The sequence below is a fragment of the Gaeumannomyces tritici genome (assembly GCF_000145635.1).
Source record: "Gaeumannomyces tritici R3-111a-1 unplaced genomic scaffold supercont2.4, whole genome shotgun sequence".
Taxonomy (NCBI): Eukaryota; Fungi; Ascomycota; class Sordariomycetes; order Magnaporthales; family Magnaporthaceae; genus Gaeumannomyces; species Gaeumannomyces tritici.
Window position 1 is genome coordinate 4,082,199 of NW_008804548.1, and position 14,497 is coordinate 4,096,695.

Genomic DNA, 14,497 nt, shown 5'->3' on the forward strand with positions numbered 1-14,497 from the left:
ATCGTCCAGCGTTTCAAACCTGCCCTCTGGCGGCCCTCCCGCAATACCCGGCCCGCTGTGATGCGGAAGGGGGGAATGGTTGTGCCAAGGCTTTCCGCAAAGAGAAGCGTAGGGGGGCCTTGACCAATATTTGGGGTGTGAGAAGAAAAGAAAGATGTGAGGGAAATGAAGAACACGGGGAGCAAACGTCGGAGTTTCTCGCCGGATTGGGACCTGTCCAGGCTGAGAAGCCCAGGCTGTCTTTTTCTGACAGCCCCCCAACAGGGGACCTGCTCCGATTTGCTATGGGGGGGGGGGGGGGGTTGGTTTTTTCGGGGTGGCGGCAAGCCGGTGATGGTGAGGAGGACAAAGCGCGGCCGCCCCAACACCAGCGAAAGCACATTGTCGGGGCAGAGAGACCGCATTCGGGGCGCCACACCCGCTTGTTCGTGCGGCTGGGTTCCTTTTTTTGCCCAGTTTTGTTTTCGGCCTGCTCGAATCCGTCGAATCGTTTTGTTTCCTTTACGGCCCTCTTTTTGTTTCTTTGAAATCGACGGCCTGGATCTGGTGTGACATGCCCGTTCGAGAGGAGGTGGGCCAATCTCCTTTTCCGAAATCCCACTACCACCATCACTACCAAACGCCCAACCACTCCATGTCGTTCTTGCTTTACCCACTTGAGTTGCTTATTCGTTCTGCCCCTGTCTGCGCGTGCCTGCCAGCAGGTGTGTGAGGTGTGTGAGGTGAGCCATACGAGCGGGTAGGTGGGTGTGGGGAGCGGTGCTAGCAGACGTGCAGGTCGAGTAGCAAGGCCGCGGGCTGGCAGTGTGTGTGATGTGATTGGCCCCCAGCGATGAATATCCTCATTAGAGGGGGCTTTGCCTCTCGAGGCCAACCCCATTTTGACTCCGACAGATCAGCCCTAGCGCGCCGAGCCCCTGGTCAAAAGCGTGTCGCCGCGGGTGGATGAAGCTCCTCCATCCGATTCCCACTTTTGATAAGGGAGGAATGCTTAGCAAAGTGCCGGTTGGCTCCCTTGGGTGGCCCGCTTCTTTCCGAGCAAAGCTGGGGTTTCTGTGCCGATGGGTGGTTGGCGTGGTTGGACGGAAACAAACCGAGTGGGAGGAAACAGGGAACGCTCGGCGAATACGGGCGTGTGTGCGTGTGGCGCTTCTATCGGGTTGTGATTTGTGACATGTAGAAACCCGCCCATAGCCGTTCCCGGCTGCCTGCCCCGGGGGCTGCTGCGCGCTCTGGCTCTAGCTTGCCCACCTGCTGACAGCCCTGAGCGACGGGTGTTGTTCGGCCAGACTATCAGCACTAGGCCGGAGGCTAGAGGGAAGCGAGAGTGAAGCTTGGGAGTGCCGGGAGTGCGGGATCGGCGGGGGGGGACATGGACGCGACGCCGGCTCTTGATCAAAGCGCCAGCCACGACATGCGCTAGCCCACCCATCCACGTAGGTACCTGCCTGATACCTGCCTGTACCTACTAGTGCAGCGAGGCACCACCGACACGCCTGAGGACCACACCACCGGGTAGTTTGATCTGCCCGGCTCGTCTCTCGTGGCACCGCCCAACAATCGGTAGGGAATGAGGACGGTGGAGCATCAGCCATCCCATCTGGTACCCAGACACTACCAGGATTTTGCTCGCAGATAGGCCGTACGTCAACAGACCGAAATGCCTGGGTGCGCATGCACGGTCCGCCGTGCCATGTGCGCGCCTGGCCAGCCGACTGTCCTATCAGAAAACCACGTGTCGACCCCTACAGTACCCAACAGTACCCTACAGTACCTACAGTGCTCAAGGACGAGACCCCGGGAGCACCCCTAGAGCTGCATCACGGGCTGCCATGTGATTTCAGTCCAGGCAAGTCGTATCCAAACTACACCGCAGGACCAAGGCCAGGGTCTAGTGGGCCTTTTTTTTCTTTCTCTTGGGGTATGCTTATGTACTGTGTTCTCCGCGAAAAGGACCCATCCTCTCCGCCGACCGGCCCTGAGCTTGGCCAGAGGAGCACCTTGTGCTTGACGACTGGTTTGTCCAGCACAAGCAAGCGAAGCTCTTCTCCTCCCAGGTGTGGGCGATAAAGCACAAAGCAAGAAAGCAAACAGGCGAGGCCACGCGACTCGACAAGGTTTGTGTTGCCACGATGCGCAACAGAGCCAAGCTGCAAGTTGGTCGTTCGACTGGAACGGGATGCAGAAAAGGGGAATGGCATGGCAAATACAGCCCATGGCTTGAGTCGATGGTAGGTCACGATGCGGAGGTAGCGATGCCATAGAGTTTGCGGGGGTGGCAGCCAGGGGGGAAAAGGGAGGGGAAAGGAAGCCGGAGGAAAGGAAGCCAGAGCAGCAAGAAGAAGCAAACACACACGCACAACCAACCTAAAGACGGGATTCGTGCCTGGCTGAGACATGGCTATGAAAGCATAGACGGCGTGTATACATGTGTATATGCTGCCTTCATCAGTCAGACGACTCCATATCATGTAAAAATTAAAAGACATTCGCTTTCTCGCGAGAAGAGGGCCGACAGGGACGGCCGTAGAAAGTGAGGGGACGGGGCCCTCAGTCAGACAGTCCGAATTAGGCTTGAGGACAGGGGCAGGCCCGAGGCTCCGCATGGGATCGGCTCTAGCTCTTTGGCGGCAGCCGTGTTAGCATCCTTGGTGGCTCCCGCCGTCACTGGCTCAAGTGGCAGTCGTCACTCAACATCTGGCAGCACCGAGACGGCCTGTGTGCGTGCGACCTGCCGCCTCCTAGGAAGCAGCAAGCGGGCTGGTGGGCAGTCAAAATTGCGCAGTTGAGGTGCGCGGCATTGCAATTAAGCGTACACTGCTGCTGCTGCTGCTGCCGTGGCACGCGGCGCTCAACTGAAGCGCTGGAGCGGTGGCCCCGCCCATCCAGGCCAAAACTCTGGGGCTGTGTCATCATTCTCCATCGAGCCCCCATCATCTCTGATCCACGTTTTCTGGATCTTCTTTTTTCAAACCACAGCCGACTCCCTTGTTCGGCTCTGGAAGCTCCCTTTTTGCTTGGCACTGGATGCGCCAGCAGCCCCAAGAAAAGAAAACCATCCACCCGGCATTCGAACCCACCGGTCTGCCTGCCAGCCTGCCAGCCTGCCCCGTCTGTGGCGGCGCCGTCTTGCTTTCTGCTTTGGACCGGGCCCCTCCCTCGCAACAAACGTGCACGGTCGTTTCGGCTGTTGCCCTTGTGCTGGTGTTTCTGTTCCTGTCGCTGCTGTTGCCGCCGCTGCTGCTGCTGCTGCTACTGTCTCTCCTACTGCTGGTTCCGTGGTTCGCCCATTGGCAGATTTCCGATCGAGACACCCTTCAATCGAGCTCCAACGCCCACACCCACACTCCAGAGGAACCCGACTCGCCTCCCTGCTTTTTCTGATCAACCAGCCCCAGCAACGTCATCACGCCCCCTGCTTCGGGTCCAGCAGGGGCCCCGAATTTGATTGGCAGCCCGAATATCACTGCGTGCTACTTCCTTTTCCTCGCAGCGCTGGCTGGCTGAGCGACCCCTTGGGCATTGGGCATATTGCAAATTGCTTACACTGTCGGGTGGCTTCCAGGTTGTTGCTTTTTCCTTCGCTTTATTATCATTGTCATCCTTCTTTTTATCATTTAGGTTTCGTGCTGTCCTGCCATTGGCATGCTCCATCGGCCAAGGCTCCAGCGTGGAAACCATCTGGGGAAGGAGCACTGAGTGCCAAGCCACGCGCCGGAAAACTAAGACCGCCCGCCCAGCATCGCCCTCTCTGCTTCATCCTCGCATTGAGCCAACCAACCCACACCCACGTTCCGCCTCTTCCGCTCCACCGCCCTGTCGCTTCACCGACCGCCCTCGGCAGTGCTGCCTATCTGGTTGGGCCGAAAGCCGACACCAGCGACTTGCGCCGCTTGCCTTTTTCTTCTTCTTTTCTTTCTTGCCTCGATCCTCGTTCGACGACTTCACAGTACACTATCGCCTCCCTGGCGGACCGCAGACCAATCGCCCGGCTACCGACACGAAGCGAAGCGAATCAAAGCGATCCCATCTGTTCGGGTTCTGTTCGAGCTGCCTGCCGCCCCGTCCCGATCTTGCCGGCCGTTTGCCCTCGTCGCGGCCTGCGAAACCACCACCCAGCCGCCTGCCCGCACACCCTCCAACTCTCGCCGTTTGCTCCCGCCGCCTGTGCTTCCTTTAATGAGCGTGTAGCCTGGTGCTACGAACACGGGCCAGCATCCAAACACCATCCCGCGCGCTGCTGCAGGTTTCCCCCCCTCGCGAGGGAAATCCAGGATCCCAGAGGGCCGCCTCTTTCTCCCATCCTTTCGAGCACGTTCCGGTCCGAAGCCCAATCTTTGGGATCTTCGAACCACCCAAACTCTAGCTTCTCATGATGGGCGCCTGCATGAGCTCGAGCAGTGAGGAGACGGAGCAAAAAAAGAGGAGCCAGAAGATAGACAAGGACCTCGAGGAGGACTCCAAAAGGCTACGACGGGAATGCAAGATCCTGCTTCTAGGTAAGTTTTTGTTCCATTGCGTCCTCCAACGCGCATCCGCGCCGCCGCCGCCCACGCTCCAGAGCGTGGCCGTGCGAACGGGATGGGCGCCATCTCCCTCGGAAGCGGGACACGCCAAACTGACAGGGACTCGACCGCAAACGCGCAGGCTCCGGCGAGAGCGGCAAGTCGACAATTGTCAAGCAGATGAAGATCATCCACCTCAAGGGCTATTCGGATGACGAACTGTACAACTACCGACCAACCATGTTCAAGAACCTGATCGACTGCGCAAAGGCCGTCGTTACTGCAATGCGCCAGTTCGAAATCGAGCCACAACTATCCGGCAACCGTGAGCTATGCGACTTCCTGATCGATTACAGCGTCGAGGCCGGTCCTCAGATCGAGATGGACCCTAAGGTCGGCCGCGCCATCCAGTCGATATGGAACGACCCGGCAAGGGAGCAGTTGATGTTGCGACAGACCGAATTCTACCTAATGGACTCGGCCGAATAGTGAGTTTTACTCTTCCTGGCAGTCTGTCGTGGGACAGACGTCCAAAGATCACAACCCGCTGACGCATCCCCATCTCGTCCCGCAGCTTCTTCCAGCAGGCCATGAGGATCGTCTCGCCCGACTACCTACCCAGCGAGATGGACGTTTTGAGAGCTAGGACAAAAACAACGGGCATCTACGAAACGCGCTTCCAGATGGGCCAGCTGAGCATCCAGTATGTTTGCTTCCCTCACCCTTCCGTAACACCTCAAGTCACTGACCAGACCGCCTCTCCTATCCAGCATGTTCGATGTCGGCGGCCAAAGGAGCGAGCGGAAGAAGTGGATCCACTGTTTCGAGAACGTGACGTCCATCATCTTTTGCGTCGCCCTGAGTGAATACGACCAGGTTCTGATCGAGGAGAGCAGCCAGGTAAGCCCTGTCCCGCATCCCTGTCCCGCATCCCCATCCCCATCCCCATCCCCATCGCTGTCGCTGTCGCTGTCGCTGTCGCTGTCGCCTCGACTTTCCCATCGCTGCCCGCCCGCTTGCCGTCCGCCAGACTAACCATAGCCGTCCCGTCGTCCAGAACCGGATGATGGAAAGCCTGCTGCTCTTCGACTCGGTGGTGAACTCGAGGTGGTTCATGCGGACCAGCATCATCCTGTTCCTCAACAAGGTCGACATCTTCAAACTGAAGCTCAGCCGGTCCCCGCTAGGCAACTACTTCCAGGACTACTCTGGCGGCAAGGACGTGAACAAGGCTGCAAAGTACCTCCTATGGCGCTTTAACCAGGTCAACAGGGCACACCTGAACCTCTACCCACAGTATGTGACGTGGCCAGCCCACCCCCACTCCCTGACTTGTCCCGATTTGGAGGTCGACCGCTCCCGCTCAGCCCCTGCGCCTTTTTTTTTCTTTTTTCCTCTCCATCTTTGTGCTAACCAGTGCTCCAACGCATCTTCTAGCCTCACGCAAGCGACTGACACGTCAAATATCCGTCTCGTGTTTGCTGCCGTCAAAGAGACCATACTCAACAATGCTTTGAAAGACTCGGGCATTCTGTGATTATTTGGTCCACAGAAGCTCATCAGCACCAACGCTCTCTCACCTCCCCCACAACGGTCGACAGGGCAAAAATCCACTGCTTATGTCCGTCCCTCCCACCGTATTCGTGTTCTCCTTAAACCTTTCTCTTCGTTCTATTTGTCCATGACGGCAGTTTTCATTACCTAGGACGTTCCATTGACGGGAGCATCCATCTTAACGAGTGGCGATATTCCACAAGCATTGGTTCGGAGTTATGGTTGGCAGCCTGCGTTTACTCGTTTCCCTTCTCGTCCCACTCGGCCCTACCTCCGCATGCCGGCTACATTGTTTCCTTATCACTATTGCTATTTACTTTGTCCCCATTTCATCTCTATTTTCTGGTGCGTGGCGTTTGTCGAGGGCCCTCTTATTCGCTTTATCGCATTGCATATGCCTGTTTCTTGGATCATCTTGCTACAAGCAACTACTCTGGAGGGATTTTGGGTTAATGTGGCAATGGCACACGTCAACGGATTAGGTATACGAGGAGTTGGACCGTCTCTCTTACAGCAAGATATTTTATTGCCACTGACTCTGACCCCGCATCATCCCCGACGACCATCGACTGCCAGGCGGTATCTCGATGTTGGACCCTGATCTTGACCGACGGCCACTGTGCGCGTCGCCCGCCACCCATTTTCTCTGTGTGCCTGTTGTAGGAGAAGGAAAGGCGAGATCCTGGAAAGGTTCGGAGCAAATGAGCGGATCATGGATAACTAATGCGTAGATTATCTATGCCTAGGTACCTATCGAGGTGGTTTCTCTAAAAGCTTTGTCATGCGTCCCAGCCGTGCTGGCGAATACACAAAATTCCCTGCGCAAGCTCTGATCCTGTGATGCAAAATCGGACTGCACGTTTGGGAGCAAAAGCGTGGAAAGCATGGAGAACATGAGGCATGGGATTGGCGGGAGAACATGGGCGGCTCGTCACCCGTATCCGGGCGTGCCGCCCAACCGCGCGGAGATGGCCCGCGGCTATCCACCGCCATTATATCCAGCACGTTCGGATGCCTGAACCTCGGATTGGAGTCTGGAACCATGGCAGTTGAGACTATCTGAGCGGCTTTGGGCACAACAAGGAAGACTCTTCTCTGACGATCCTGGCACTGCCTGTAGCTTGGGCTGTTTCAGTGGCAGTTCGAGGCCGGCTTGCGATCCGGATGTGAGGGCATAGGTGTGTATGTCCCACCGGCAACACACATACGCACAAATGAGAAACGACCGACGTTGATCCGTAAATTGGGTCTGGACAACCAGATCGTTTTCTGTGGCTGGACACGACATTAAAGGGATTGGGCTCGGTTTATGTGACGCCGAGTGATGGGCTACCTAGCTTGTGAATGCATCAGTCGATATCCAATGGGGTCGTCGCGGGGTATTGCATCTCCCTGCCTCGTTCGTGGAAAAAAAAGAGAAAAAAAAGGAAGACTGTCTGGATGTCTCGGTTCTTTTCGAGGATATTTTTCATGATATATTCAAATACGTCCAAGAGTACCCATAGACCGTCTCCATCTTGTTTTCCGAGTAGGTGTCGCTCAGTGACATGGGCGATCACGTCCGATTCTACAGACAAATTTTTTTTTTTTTTTGATAGCCGGGCCAGGCAGCGAGGTTTAGCAACAGGAATCGGGAGCAGGAGCAGATGGCCAGGCAATTCTCCTTTTCCCTTCTATGGAGGATGCAAGTCTGCCTGCATGCATGCAGCAGCACGATCTAACTTGTCCAGTCTGCACATGCGCACACCATATGCACGCTATCGTCTGCACGGTAAGCTGGCGAGCGCGGCCCATTTGTTTGACTACTTATATTGCCGACGTGTGTCTTCCTCTGCCCTATCCTTTCCGTCTACGTAGGTAGTTGGGCGGGGTCCGATGTCGTGCGAGACTGCGAAAGTCGCAAAAAAAAAAAAAAAAGGAAGGCCGCCTTCCTTCCTCCCGCCCATGCACAAGAATCCCGAGGAAAAGCGACCTGCGAGCCCGAGACAGCCCAACAGCGGTCTATCTGTTGCCGGGCTTGCCGCGGGCTCCGGGGGTACATGACACCACTTGACGTGAAGAGAGCAGAAGTAAAAGAAGGCTCTCTTGGCCCGAGGGCTTACCCCCTCCACTCCCAAACCTGCAGGCGGTACGGTCGACTAGACAAAGGGAGCCGATGCTCCCACCACGCCGCGGGGCTGCTCTTCCCTAGGATCAACTGCGTCACTGTACAGCCCCTCGTCCAGGACGACGGCAACCAGTATGCATATGCCCATGTTCTCTGGGGTACGTGCGTGCTTGCTAGTGTCGCGGTAGCACCAGGACGGACCGGTGAGAGGCCAAGGGCGGCGGCCGCACGACGCGGTTTTCTGAACACATGCGACATGCCCACCACACGCTCAGGCTCCGGATCCGAGGGCCCCTCATCTCTGCGCCTTGCCTTGGGGGGGAGGCATCGCGATGAGCTGGCGGCCGCTTCCCATCGTATCGTCATCACTTGGGAGTGCTGCCGTTGGGTTGAAACGGGCATGGATGCACAAGCGTGCAGGCACTGCACTCTCTTTCTCCTCTCGTATGCCGTCTTGGCCGCCCGGGTTATTTAAAGCGATGGACAGAGCCAACGACGCGACAGGCCCAGTGCCAGGATTCCCCCTCGTAGCAGCTGCTGTTGGGTGAGACGAACGGCTCATATCGGCAGCCCCCACTGCTCTCCATCTCCATCTCCCCTCGTCTTGATATCGGCCTTTTCTCCCGTCCCAAAATTGTCCCAATCTCTGCAGCTTCGCTCGGGTTCGCCTACCAGCCCAAAGCCTCGAATCCACGGCGCCGGCGCAGACTGATAGGAGCCCCAAAGTCGATATCTCCACGTTCCCGCCCGTCAGGTGTGGAGGGGAAGCCATCTTTTTCTTGCTTTCTGAAGGCCCAGAGCCCCTTGCAGGAGCTGGGAGCTCTCTCTCTAGCGCAATTGACGCTGCAGTGGCCTGACCCCACCTTGGCGACGAGAACCCCGCCTGCATTCTGACGTAGAGGTAGGTTCATTGGGTGTGAGCTTCCCTCCCGATGGGGAGCTCCACGGCTGGCGCCCAACAGAGTTCCCCTCCCCCGCCGCCGCTGCCGTTGCCGTCTTATCTGGTCCCTCCAGCAGAATCCCCTCCACTCCACCTGTCGCCAGCGGAGCATCCTCTCCAGCGGCCGTAGTCAGCCCACATGAGCTCCAGCGACTAACACGAGCAGCAGGCAGGCCCGCTCAGGTCCAGACGCTGCACTTCCAGACCTCGACCTTCGAACCAGCTCATCCTCCACCTCGACCCTCCTCAGTCTATTTCCGTTTGCTCCAAGCATCGTTCTGCCTATCGCGTGTTTGCAAGGGGAAAAGGGAAAGACTATAAAGAAAAAAGTTTAAAAACAGGGGCCCAGTTCAGACATCCTACAAGACAGCATCTCTACCCCGTCCCGTCTTACCTGGACGCTACCTATAGCACCACCATACCTATCAGCCCTAGGCAAAAACAGGAACACCAGCAGGCCCAGTTTCTTAGCAGGGCAGACACGATGGCGCCTTCCGACAAGACCCAGCAGCGCGTGCCCATGCGCCAGCGCCGCCCCTCCTCGGGCGCCCCCATCGTCGACATCACGGGCTCCGTCGGGCCCGCCGGCGTCTCGCGCCCCAAGCACAGGCGCACCTTGACTGGCTTTGGGGCCGGGGAGATCAAGAGCGTCGAGGGTGTGTTTGTTTCCTTCATAGTTGCCCCTACCCCCAGCTACCCCTGAGCCCCATGCAAGGCCGCCCTCTGGAACAGCCGCTGACTTTTCGGGCACCCAACAGCCTCCATCCCCGAGCCCCAGCGCGCCGCCTGGACGGCGCACAAGGCCAAGGGCTTCAAGGACAAGGACCAGTTCGAGAGTGAGGTCGTACGGCACGTCGAGACCACCCTCGCCCGCAGTATCTTCAACTGCAACGAGGATGCCGCCTACTCGGCCGCCAGCCTGGCCTTCCGCGACCGCCTCATCCTCGACTGGAACAAGACCCAGCAGCGCCAGACCTTTGCCGACTCCAAGCGCGTCTACTACCTCAGTCTGGAATTCCTCATGGGCCGCGCCCTCGACAATGCCATGCTGAACCTGAACCTGAAGGACGTGGCCAAGGGTGAGTTGCGGGCCAAGCTGTCTGGCCCCTGGGGTGGTCGGGGGCGGCCACGAGAAACCATGGCGGGCTCTCGCTAACATCGCGCTCGCCTTCTGCTTTGCGCCGTGACTTACAGAGGGCATGTCGGAGCTCGGCTTCAACCTTGAGGACGTCATCCAACAGGAGCACGACGCCGCCCTCGGAAACGGTGGCCTTGGCCGCCTTGCTGCTTGCTTCCTCGACAGCATGGCCTCCCTCAACTTCCCAGCCTGGGGCTACGGTCTGAGGTATCGATACGGAATGTGAGTTGACGCCAAGATATCCCAAACCACTTCACAGAGACAGGACCGGATCACTAATAGCCTACGGGCAGATTCAAGCAGGAGATTGTCGACGGGTACCAGGTGGAAGTGCCAGGTACAGTCAAAATCCGTCCCGGCATACAAGTTGAATTATGACGGCTGATAATAGTGAATAGACTACTGGCTCGACTTCAACCCGTGGGAGGTATGGCATCAAGCTAAACCCATATAAACAACAGCTGCTGACCAACAATTCCACGTACACAGTTCCCTCGCCACGATGTCACTGTTGATGTGAGTTTCTATACTTAGTTGAATGCTGCAACCTCTTTGTCCTCTTTATTCTTACATCATGGCTATCACTAGATCCAATTCTTTGGTCGCGTTCAAAAAACCACAGGCAAGTCGGGCAAGACGGTCTGCAGCTGGGAGGGCGGCGAGTTTGTCACAGCTGTCGCCTACGACGTGCCCGTCCCTGGATACTCGACGCCGACCACCAACAACCTGCGGCTGTGGTCCAGCAAGGCGGCAAGCGGCGAGTTCGACTTCCAAAAGTTCAACAGCGGCGAGTACGAGAGCTCGGTGGCGGAGCAGCAACGCGCCGAGACCATCAGCGCCGTCCTGTACCCCAACGACAACCTGGACCGGGGCAAGGAGCTACGCCTGAAGCAGCAGTACTTCTGGGTCGCCGCCTCCCTCTACGACATTGTCCGCCGCTTCAAGAAGACCAAGCGCGCCTGGAGCGAGTTCAGCGACCAGGTCGCCATCCAGCTCAATGACACGCACCCCACGCTCGCCATCGTCGAGCTGCAGCGCATCCTGATCGACCTCGAGGGCCTGGAGTGGGACGAGGCCTGGAAGATCGTGCAGAGCACGTTCGGCTACACCAACCACACGGTGCTTCCCGAGGCCCTCGAGAAGTGGCCCGTCGGCCTCATCCAGCACCTGTTGCCTCGCCACTTGCAGATCATCTATGACATCAACCTGTTCTTCCTCCAGACGGTTGAGCGCCAGTTCCCCGACGACCGCGACATCCTTCGCAGGGTCTCCATCATCGAGGAGGCGCAGACCAAGATGATCCGCATGGCGCATCTTGCCATTGTGGGATCGCACAAGGTCAACGGCGTGGCCGAGCTGCACAGCGACCTGATCAAGACGACCATCTTCAAGGACTTTGTTGAAATCTTCGGACCCGACAAGTTCACAAACGTGACCAACGGCATCACCCCCCGCAGGTGGCTGCACCAGGCAAACCCCAAGCTCTCGGACCTGATCGCCAGCAAGTGCGGCGGCCACCTGTTCCTCAAGGACCTTACGCTCCTTAACAAGCTCGAGGACTCGGTAAACGACGCGGCCTTCCGCAAGCAGTGGGCGGCCATCAAGCGCGCCAACAAGGCGCGGCTGGCCGACTACATCAAGCGCACGACCGGGGTCACGGTCAGCCCGGACGCGCTGTTTGACGTGCAAGTGAAGCGCATCCACGAGTACAAGCGGCAACAGATGAACATCTTTGGCGTCATCCACCGCTACCTCGCCATCAAGGCCATGACGCCCGCGGAGCGCAAGAAGCAGCTGCCGCGCGTGTCCATCTTTGGCGGCAAGGCGGCGCCTGGCTACTGGATGGCCAAGCAAATCATCCACCTCATTAACAGCGTCGGCAAGGTTGTGAATGCCGACGAGGACGTCGGCGACCTCCTCAAGGTCGTCTTCCTCGAGGACTACAACGTCAGCAAGGCCGAGATGATCATCCCGGCCAACGACCTTAGCGAGCACATCTCCACTGCCGGCACCGAGGCTTCGGGCACCAGCAACATGAAGTTTGTCCTGAACGGTGGACTCATCATCGGGACGTGCGACGGCGCGAATGTGAGTCTGCGACGTGAAATGGGTCTGTCTGCCCCAGTGGCTCTTGGCACTTTACTAACAGAAACGCTCACCACCCCTGTTGTCAGATCGAGATCACGCGCGAGATCAGCCCGGACAACATCTTCCTCTTCGGCAACCTGGCCGAGGATGTCGAGGATCTCCGCCACAACCACACGTACGGGAAGCACACTGTGGACGCGGAGCTGCTCAAGGTCTTCGAGGCGATCCAAAGCGACCAGTTTGGCGACTCGCAGAACTTCAACAGCCTGATCGCGGCCATCAAGGACCACGGCGACTACTACCTGGTGTCGGATGACTTCAGCAGCTACCTGGACACGCACAAGCTCGTCGACGAGGCGTACCGTGACCAGGAGGGCTGGATCACAAAGACCATCACGAGCGTCGCGCGCATGGGCTTCTTCACCAGCGACCGCTGCATCAACGAGTACGCCGAGGGGATCTGGAACATTGAGCCGCTCAAGGTTGAGGCCTCGGAGTAAGCTTGAGGTCGTGTCGCCACTTGCTCGCAAAGCATAGGAGGTGCATGGTGTGGTTCGGACTGTGTTGATCTCTGTCAGAGGCTTGGGTCGGGCCGAGGTTTGGGTAGGGTGATTCAAAAATAGCAGGCAGAGTATTGTCGAGAGTATGTTGAATAGGCACAACTCATCCCTAATGCCCATGACAGTCATGTTGACGCTAAGGTATTGCGCAACGCACACACACACACACCTCGGCATCCACGTGGGAGCCAGTGCCGTCAGCGGGGCAGGCTCATGGATTCCCGACGGGGGCAAGACCTTCCTAGCCGAACCGTGAGTAACGAAGGGTGATCGGGTAGATCTCGGATCGACATTCCATCATTATTTGGGTGTCATGCGTGCCTGGGAGTGTTGGGGTCGTTATTGAAGACATGCCACCGATTTCGGGAACAGCCGGGGGCCAAGAAGGTCTTTATGACAAGTGACGGAGCAAAAGGATACCCATCTAAACAATGATAATAATAGAACGAAAAAGCCAATTACAATGAATGTGTTGAACCATCAACATCTCCGGACCGCCTGGCTTTTCGCCAAACCGCCCGAACTGAAATCTGCGTCACCCCCGTGTGTGTTGCACGGAGCTGCGGCCGCGCGCGTGTCGAGCAGAAGACCTATGCAGATGCGCGAGGCCTGCCTGCCTGCCTGCCTGCCTGCCATCAGTGCTGGCGAGGGATATCACCCGCTGCGTGATTTGTTTCCCAGCTACAGTATTTACAGACACCTACCACGTACGCGGCCGAGGCAGTCAGGTTTCCATTGCAAAAGGGACTAGAACGGACAAGCGCCCCATGTCGTGATGCTGTTTTGTCGCAAGTGACGTGCGGACGGAGGAGGCCCCATTGGCACGGCACACAATAGACACACACACACCCCATGTTTGTTTTCCCCTCCTCTCGCCGGCTCCGGGGTCCCATGCTTGCTCGGGGACCACTCGCGATCGCGCCCCTTGCGTGCGAAGCGTCGTTGGCCCTTCCGGAGCAAATACCCCGGCCGGGGAGTTCAGAGGGGAAGGGAGTCAGTCCTGCATTGTGTCCCCCTTTCGCCACCTCAAAAATTCCCAGGGATCACAAACCTTAGTACGGTGGATCCTGGTGGTACATCAGTTTGGCTTGGTTTTCTAAGGAAAAAAATGTATCTTGCTCCACCGCACTAGTGTTTGTGATCCCTGGAACCTATACGGCCAACTGCCTTTTTCGTATCAGGGAGGCGCGCACAGAACGCCTCCCGAGTTGGCGGTGGTGGGTGAGATGGAAAGGATAAGTGGGCTGGCCTGGACCGTCGACCAAGGCTGGCGCGCGGGATACAGACCTTGTCCCCTGCGGCATGATGTCACGCTGCAGTGCACAGCGGGGGTCGTGGCCTGCATCTGCGGAGCAACCCGCCAAGGTCGGGTCACGGCTCAGGGCCAGGCCCAGAAGCAACTCGCTCGTGCTGCTTCTCAGGTGTCAGGCTTCTTCGTGGCAGACGGGCTCGCAGGGGTATGGAAGCACCAACCACGGCGAAGCAAAACGCCACAGCCACCCACAGCCACCCTCGCATCTACGTACTGTGCAGCACCTCCCTCATGGAGAATGAAACCCCACACGCCGCGGCGTCAGACTCAGACTGACATGATTTAGAGTAAAC

General features: G+C 57.8%; 7 protein-coding genes across 7 annotated transcripts; 6 read left to right on the forward strand and 1 right to left on the reverse strand.

Moving 5' to 3' along the window:
• Positions 1-75: 75 nt before the first annotated feature.
• Positions 76-1,519, forward strand: GGTG_08782 (hypothetical protein; the record flags this gene model as incomplete). The annotated part of the gene is made up of 4 exons (XM_009226624.1): positions 76-108; positions 265-424; positions 996-1,133; positions 1,473-1,519. The coding sequence occupies 4 exons, from the start codon at positions 76-78 to the stop codon at positions 1,517-1,519; spliced, it is 378 nt and encodes a 125-aa protein (XP_009224888.1).
• A 1,508-nt stretch (positions 1,520-3,027) lies between these two features.
• GGTG_08783 (hypothetical protein) lies at positions 3,028-3,384 on the forward strand (the record flags this gene model as incomplete). Its single annotated transcript, XM_009226625.1, has 1 exon — positions 3,028-3,384. The coding sequence occupies one exon, from the start codon at positions 3,028-3,030 to the stop codon at positions 3,382-3,384; it is 357 nt and encodes a 118-aa protein (XP_009224889.1).
• A 988-nt stretch (positions 3,385-4,372) lies between these two features.
• On the forward strand, positions 4,373-6,042 carry GGTG_08784 (guanine nucleotide-binding protein alpha-3 subunit; the record flags this gene model as incomplete). Its single annotated transcript, XM_009226626.1, has 6 exons — positions 4,373-4,499; positions 4,648-4,993; positions 5,080-5,208; positions 5,276-5,405; positions 5,563-5,801; positions 5,943-6,042. 6 exons carry the CDS (start codon positions 4,373-4,375, stop codon positions 6,040-6,042), a joined length of 1,071 nt encoding a protein of 356 aa, XP_009224890.1.
• A 253-nt stretch (positions 6,043-6,295) lies between these two features.
• GGTG_08785 (hypothetical protein) lies at positions 6,296-6,700 on the reverse strand (the record flags this gene model as incomplete). Its single annotated transcript, XM_009226627.1, has 2 exons — positions 6,296-6,343; positions 6,572-6,700. 2 exons carry the CDS (start codon positions 6,698-6,700, stop codon positions 6,296-6,298), a joined length of 177 nt encoding a protein of 58 aa, XP_009224891.1.
• A 1,234-nt stretch (positions 6,701-7,934) lies between these two features.
• Positions 7,935-8,758, forward strand: GGTG_08786 (hypothetical protein; the record flags this gene model as incomplete). The annotated part of the gene is made up of 2 exons (XM_009226628.1): positions 7,935-7,939; positions 8,185-8,758. 2 exons carry the CDS (start codon positions 7,935-7,937, stop codon positions 8,639-8,641), a joined length of 462 nt encoding a protein of 153 aa, XP_009224892.1. The 3' UTR covers positions 8,642-8,758.
• Positions 8,759-9,167: 409 nt separating this feature from the next.
• Positions 9,168-13,079, forward strand: GGTG_08787 (glycogen phosphorylase). Its single transcript, XM_009226629.1, has 8 exons — positions 9,168-9,762; positions 9,865-10,185; positions 10,301-10,466; positions 10,538-10,581; positions 10,643-10,671; positions 10,734-10,760; positions 10,833-12,332; positions 12,419-13,079. Exons 1-8 carry the CDS (start codon positions 9,591-9,593, stop codon positions 12,830-12,832), a joined length of 2,673 nt encoding a protein of 890 aa, XP_009224893.1. The 5' UTR covers positions 9,168-9,590; the 3' UTR covers positions 12,833-13,079.
• A 1,039-nt stretch (positions 13,080-14,118) lies between these two features.
• On the forward strand, positions 14,119-14,490 carry GGTG_08788 (hypothetical protein; the record flags this gene model as incomplete). The annotated part of the gene is made up of 1 exon (XM_009226630.1): positions 14,119-14,490. One exon carries the CDS (start codon positions 14,119-14,121, stop codon positions 14,488-14,490), a length of 372 nt encoding a protein of 123 aa, XP_009224894.1.
• Positions 14,491-14,497: the final 7 nt, after the last annotated feature.

What these genes read in the sequence shown, in the direction of transcription:
- GGTG_08787 (XM_009226629.1), top strand. Translation starts at nt 9,591, where the DNA reads ATGGCGCCTTCCGACAAGACCCAGCAGCGCGTGCCCATGCGCCAGCGC. An exon ending in CCTGAAGGACGTGGCCAAGG is followed by an intron (nt 10,186 to 10,300) that starts GTGAGTTGCGGG and finishes CGTGACTTACAG; the next exon opens with AGGGCATGTCGGAGCTCGGC. An exon ending in GGACGTGCGACGGCGCGAAT is followed by an intron (nt 12,333 to 12,418) that starts GTGAGTCTGCGA and finishes CCCTGTTGTCAG; the next exon opens with ATCGAGATCACGCGCGAGAT.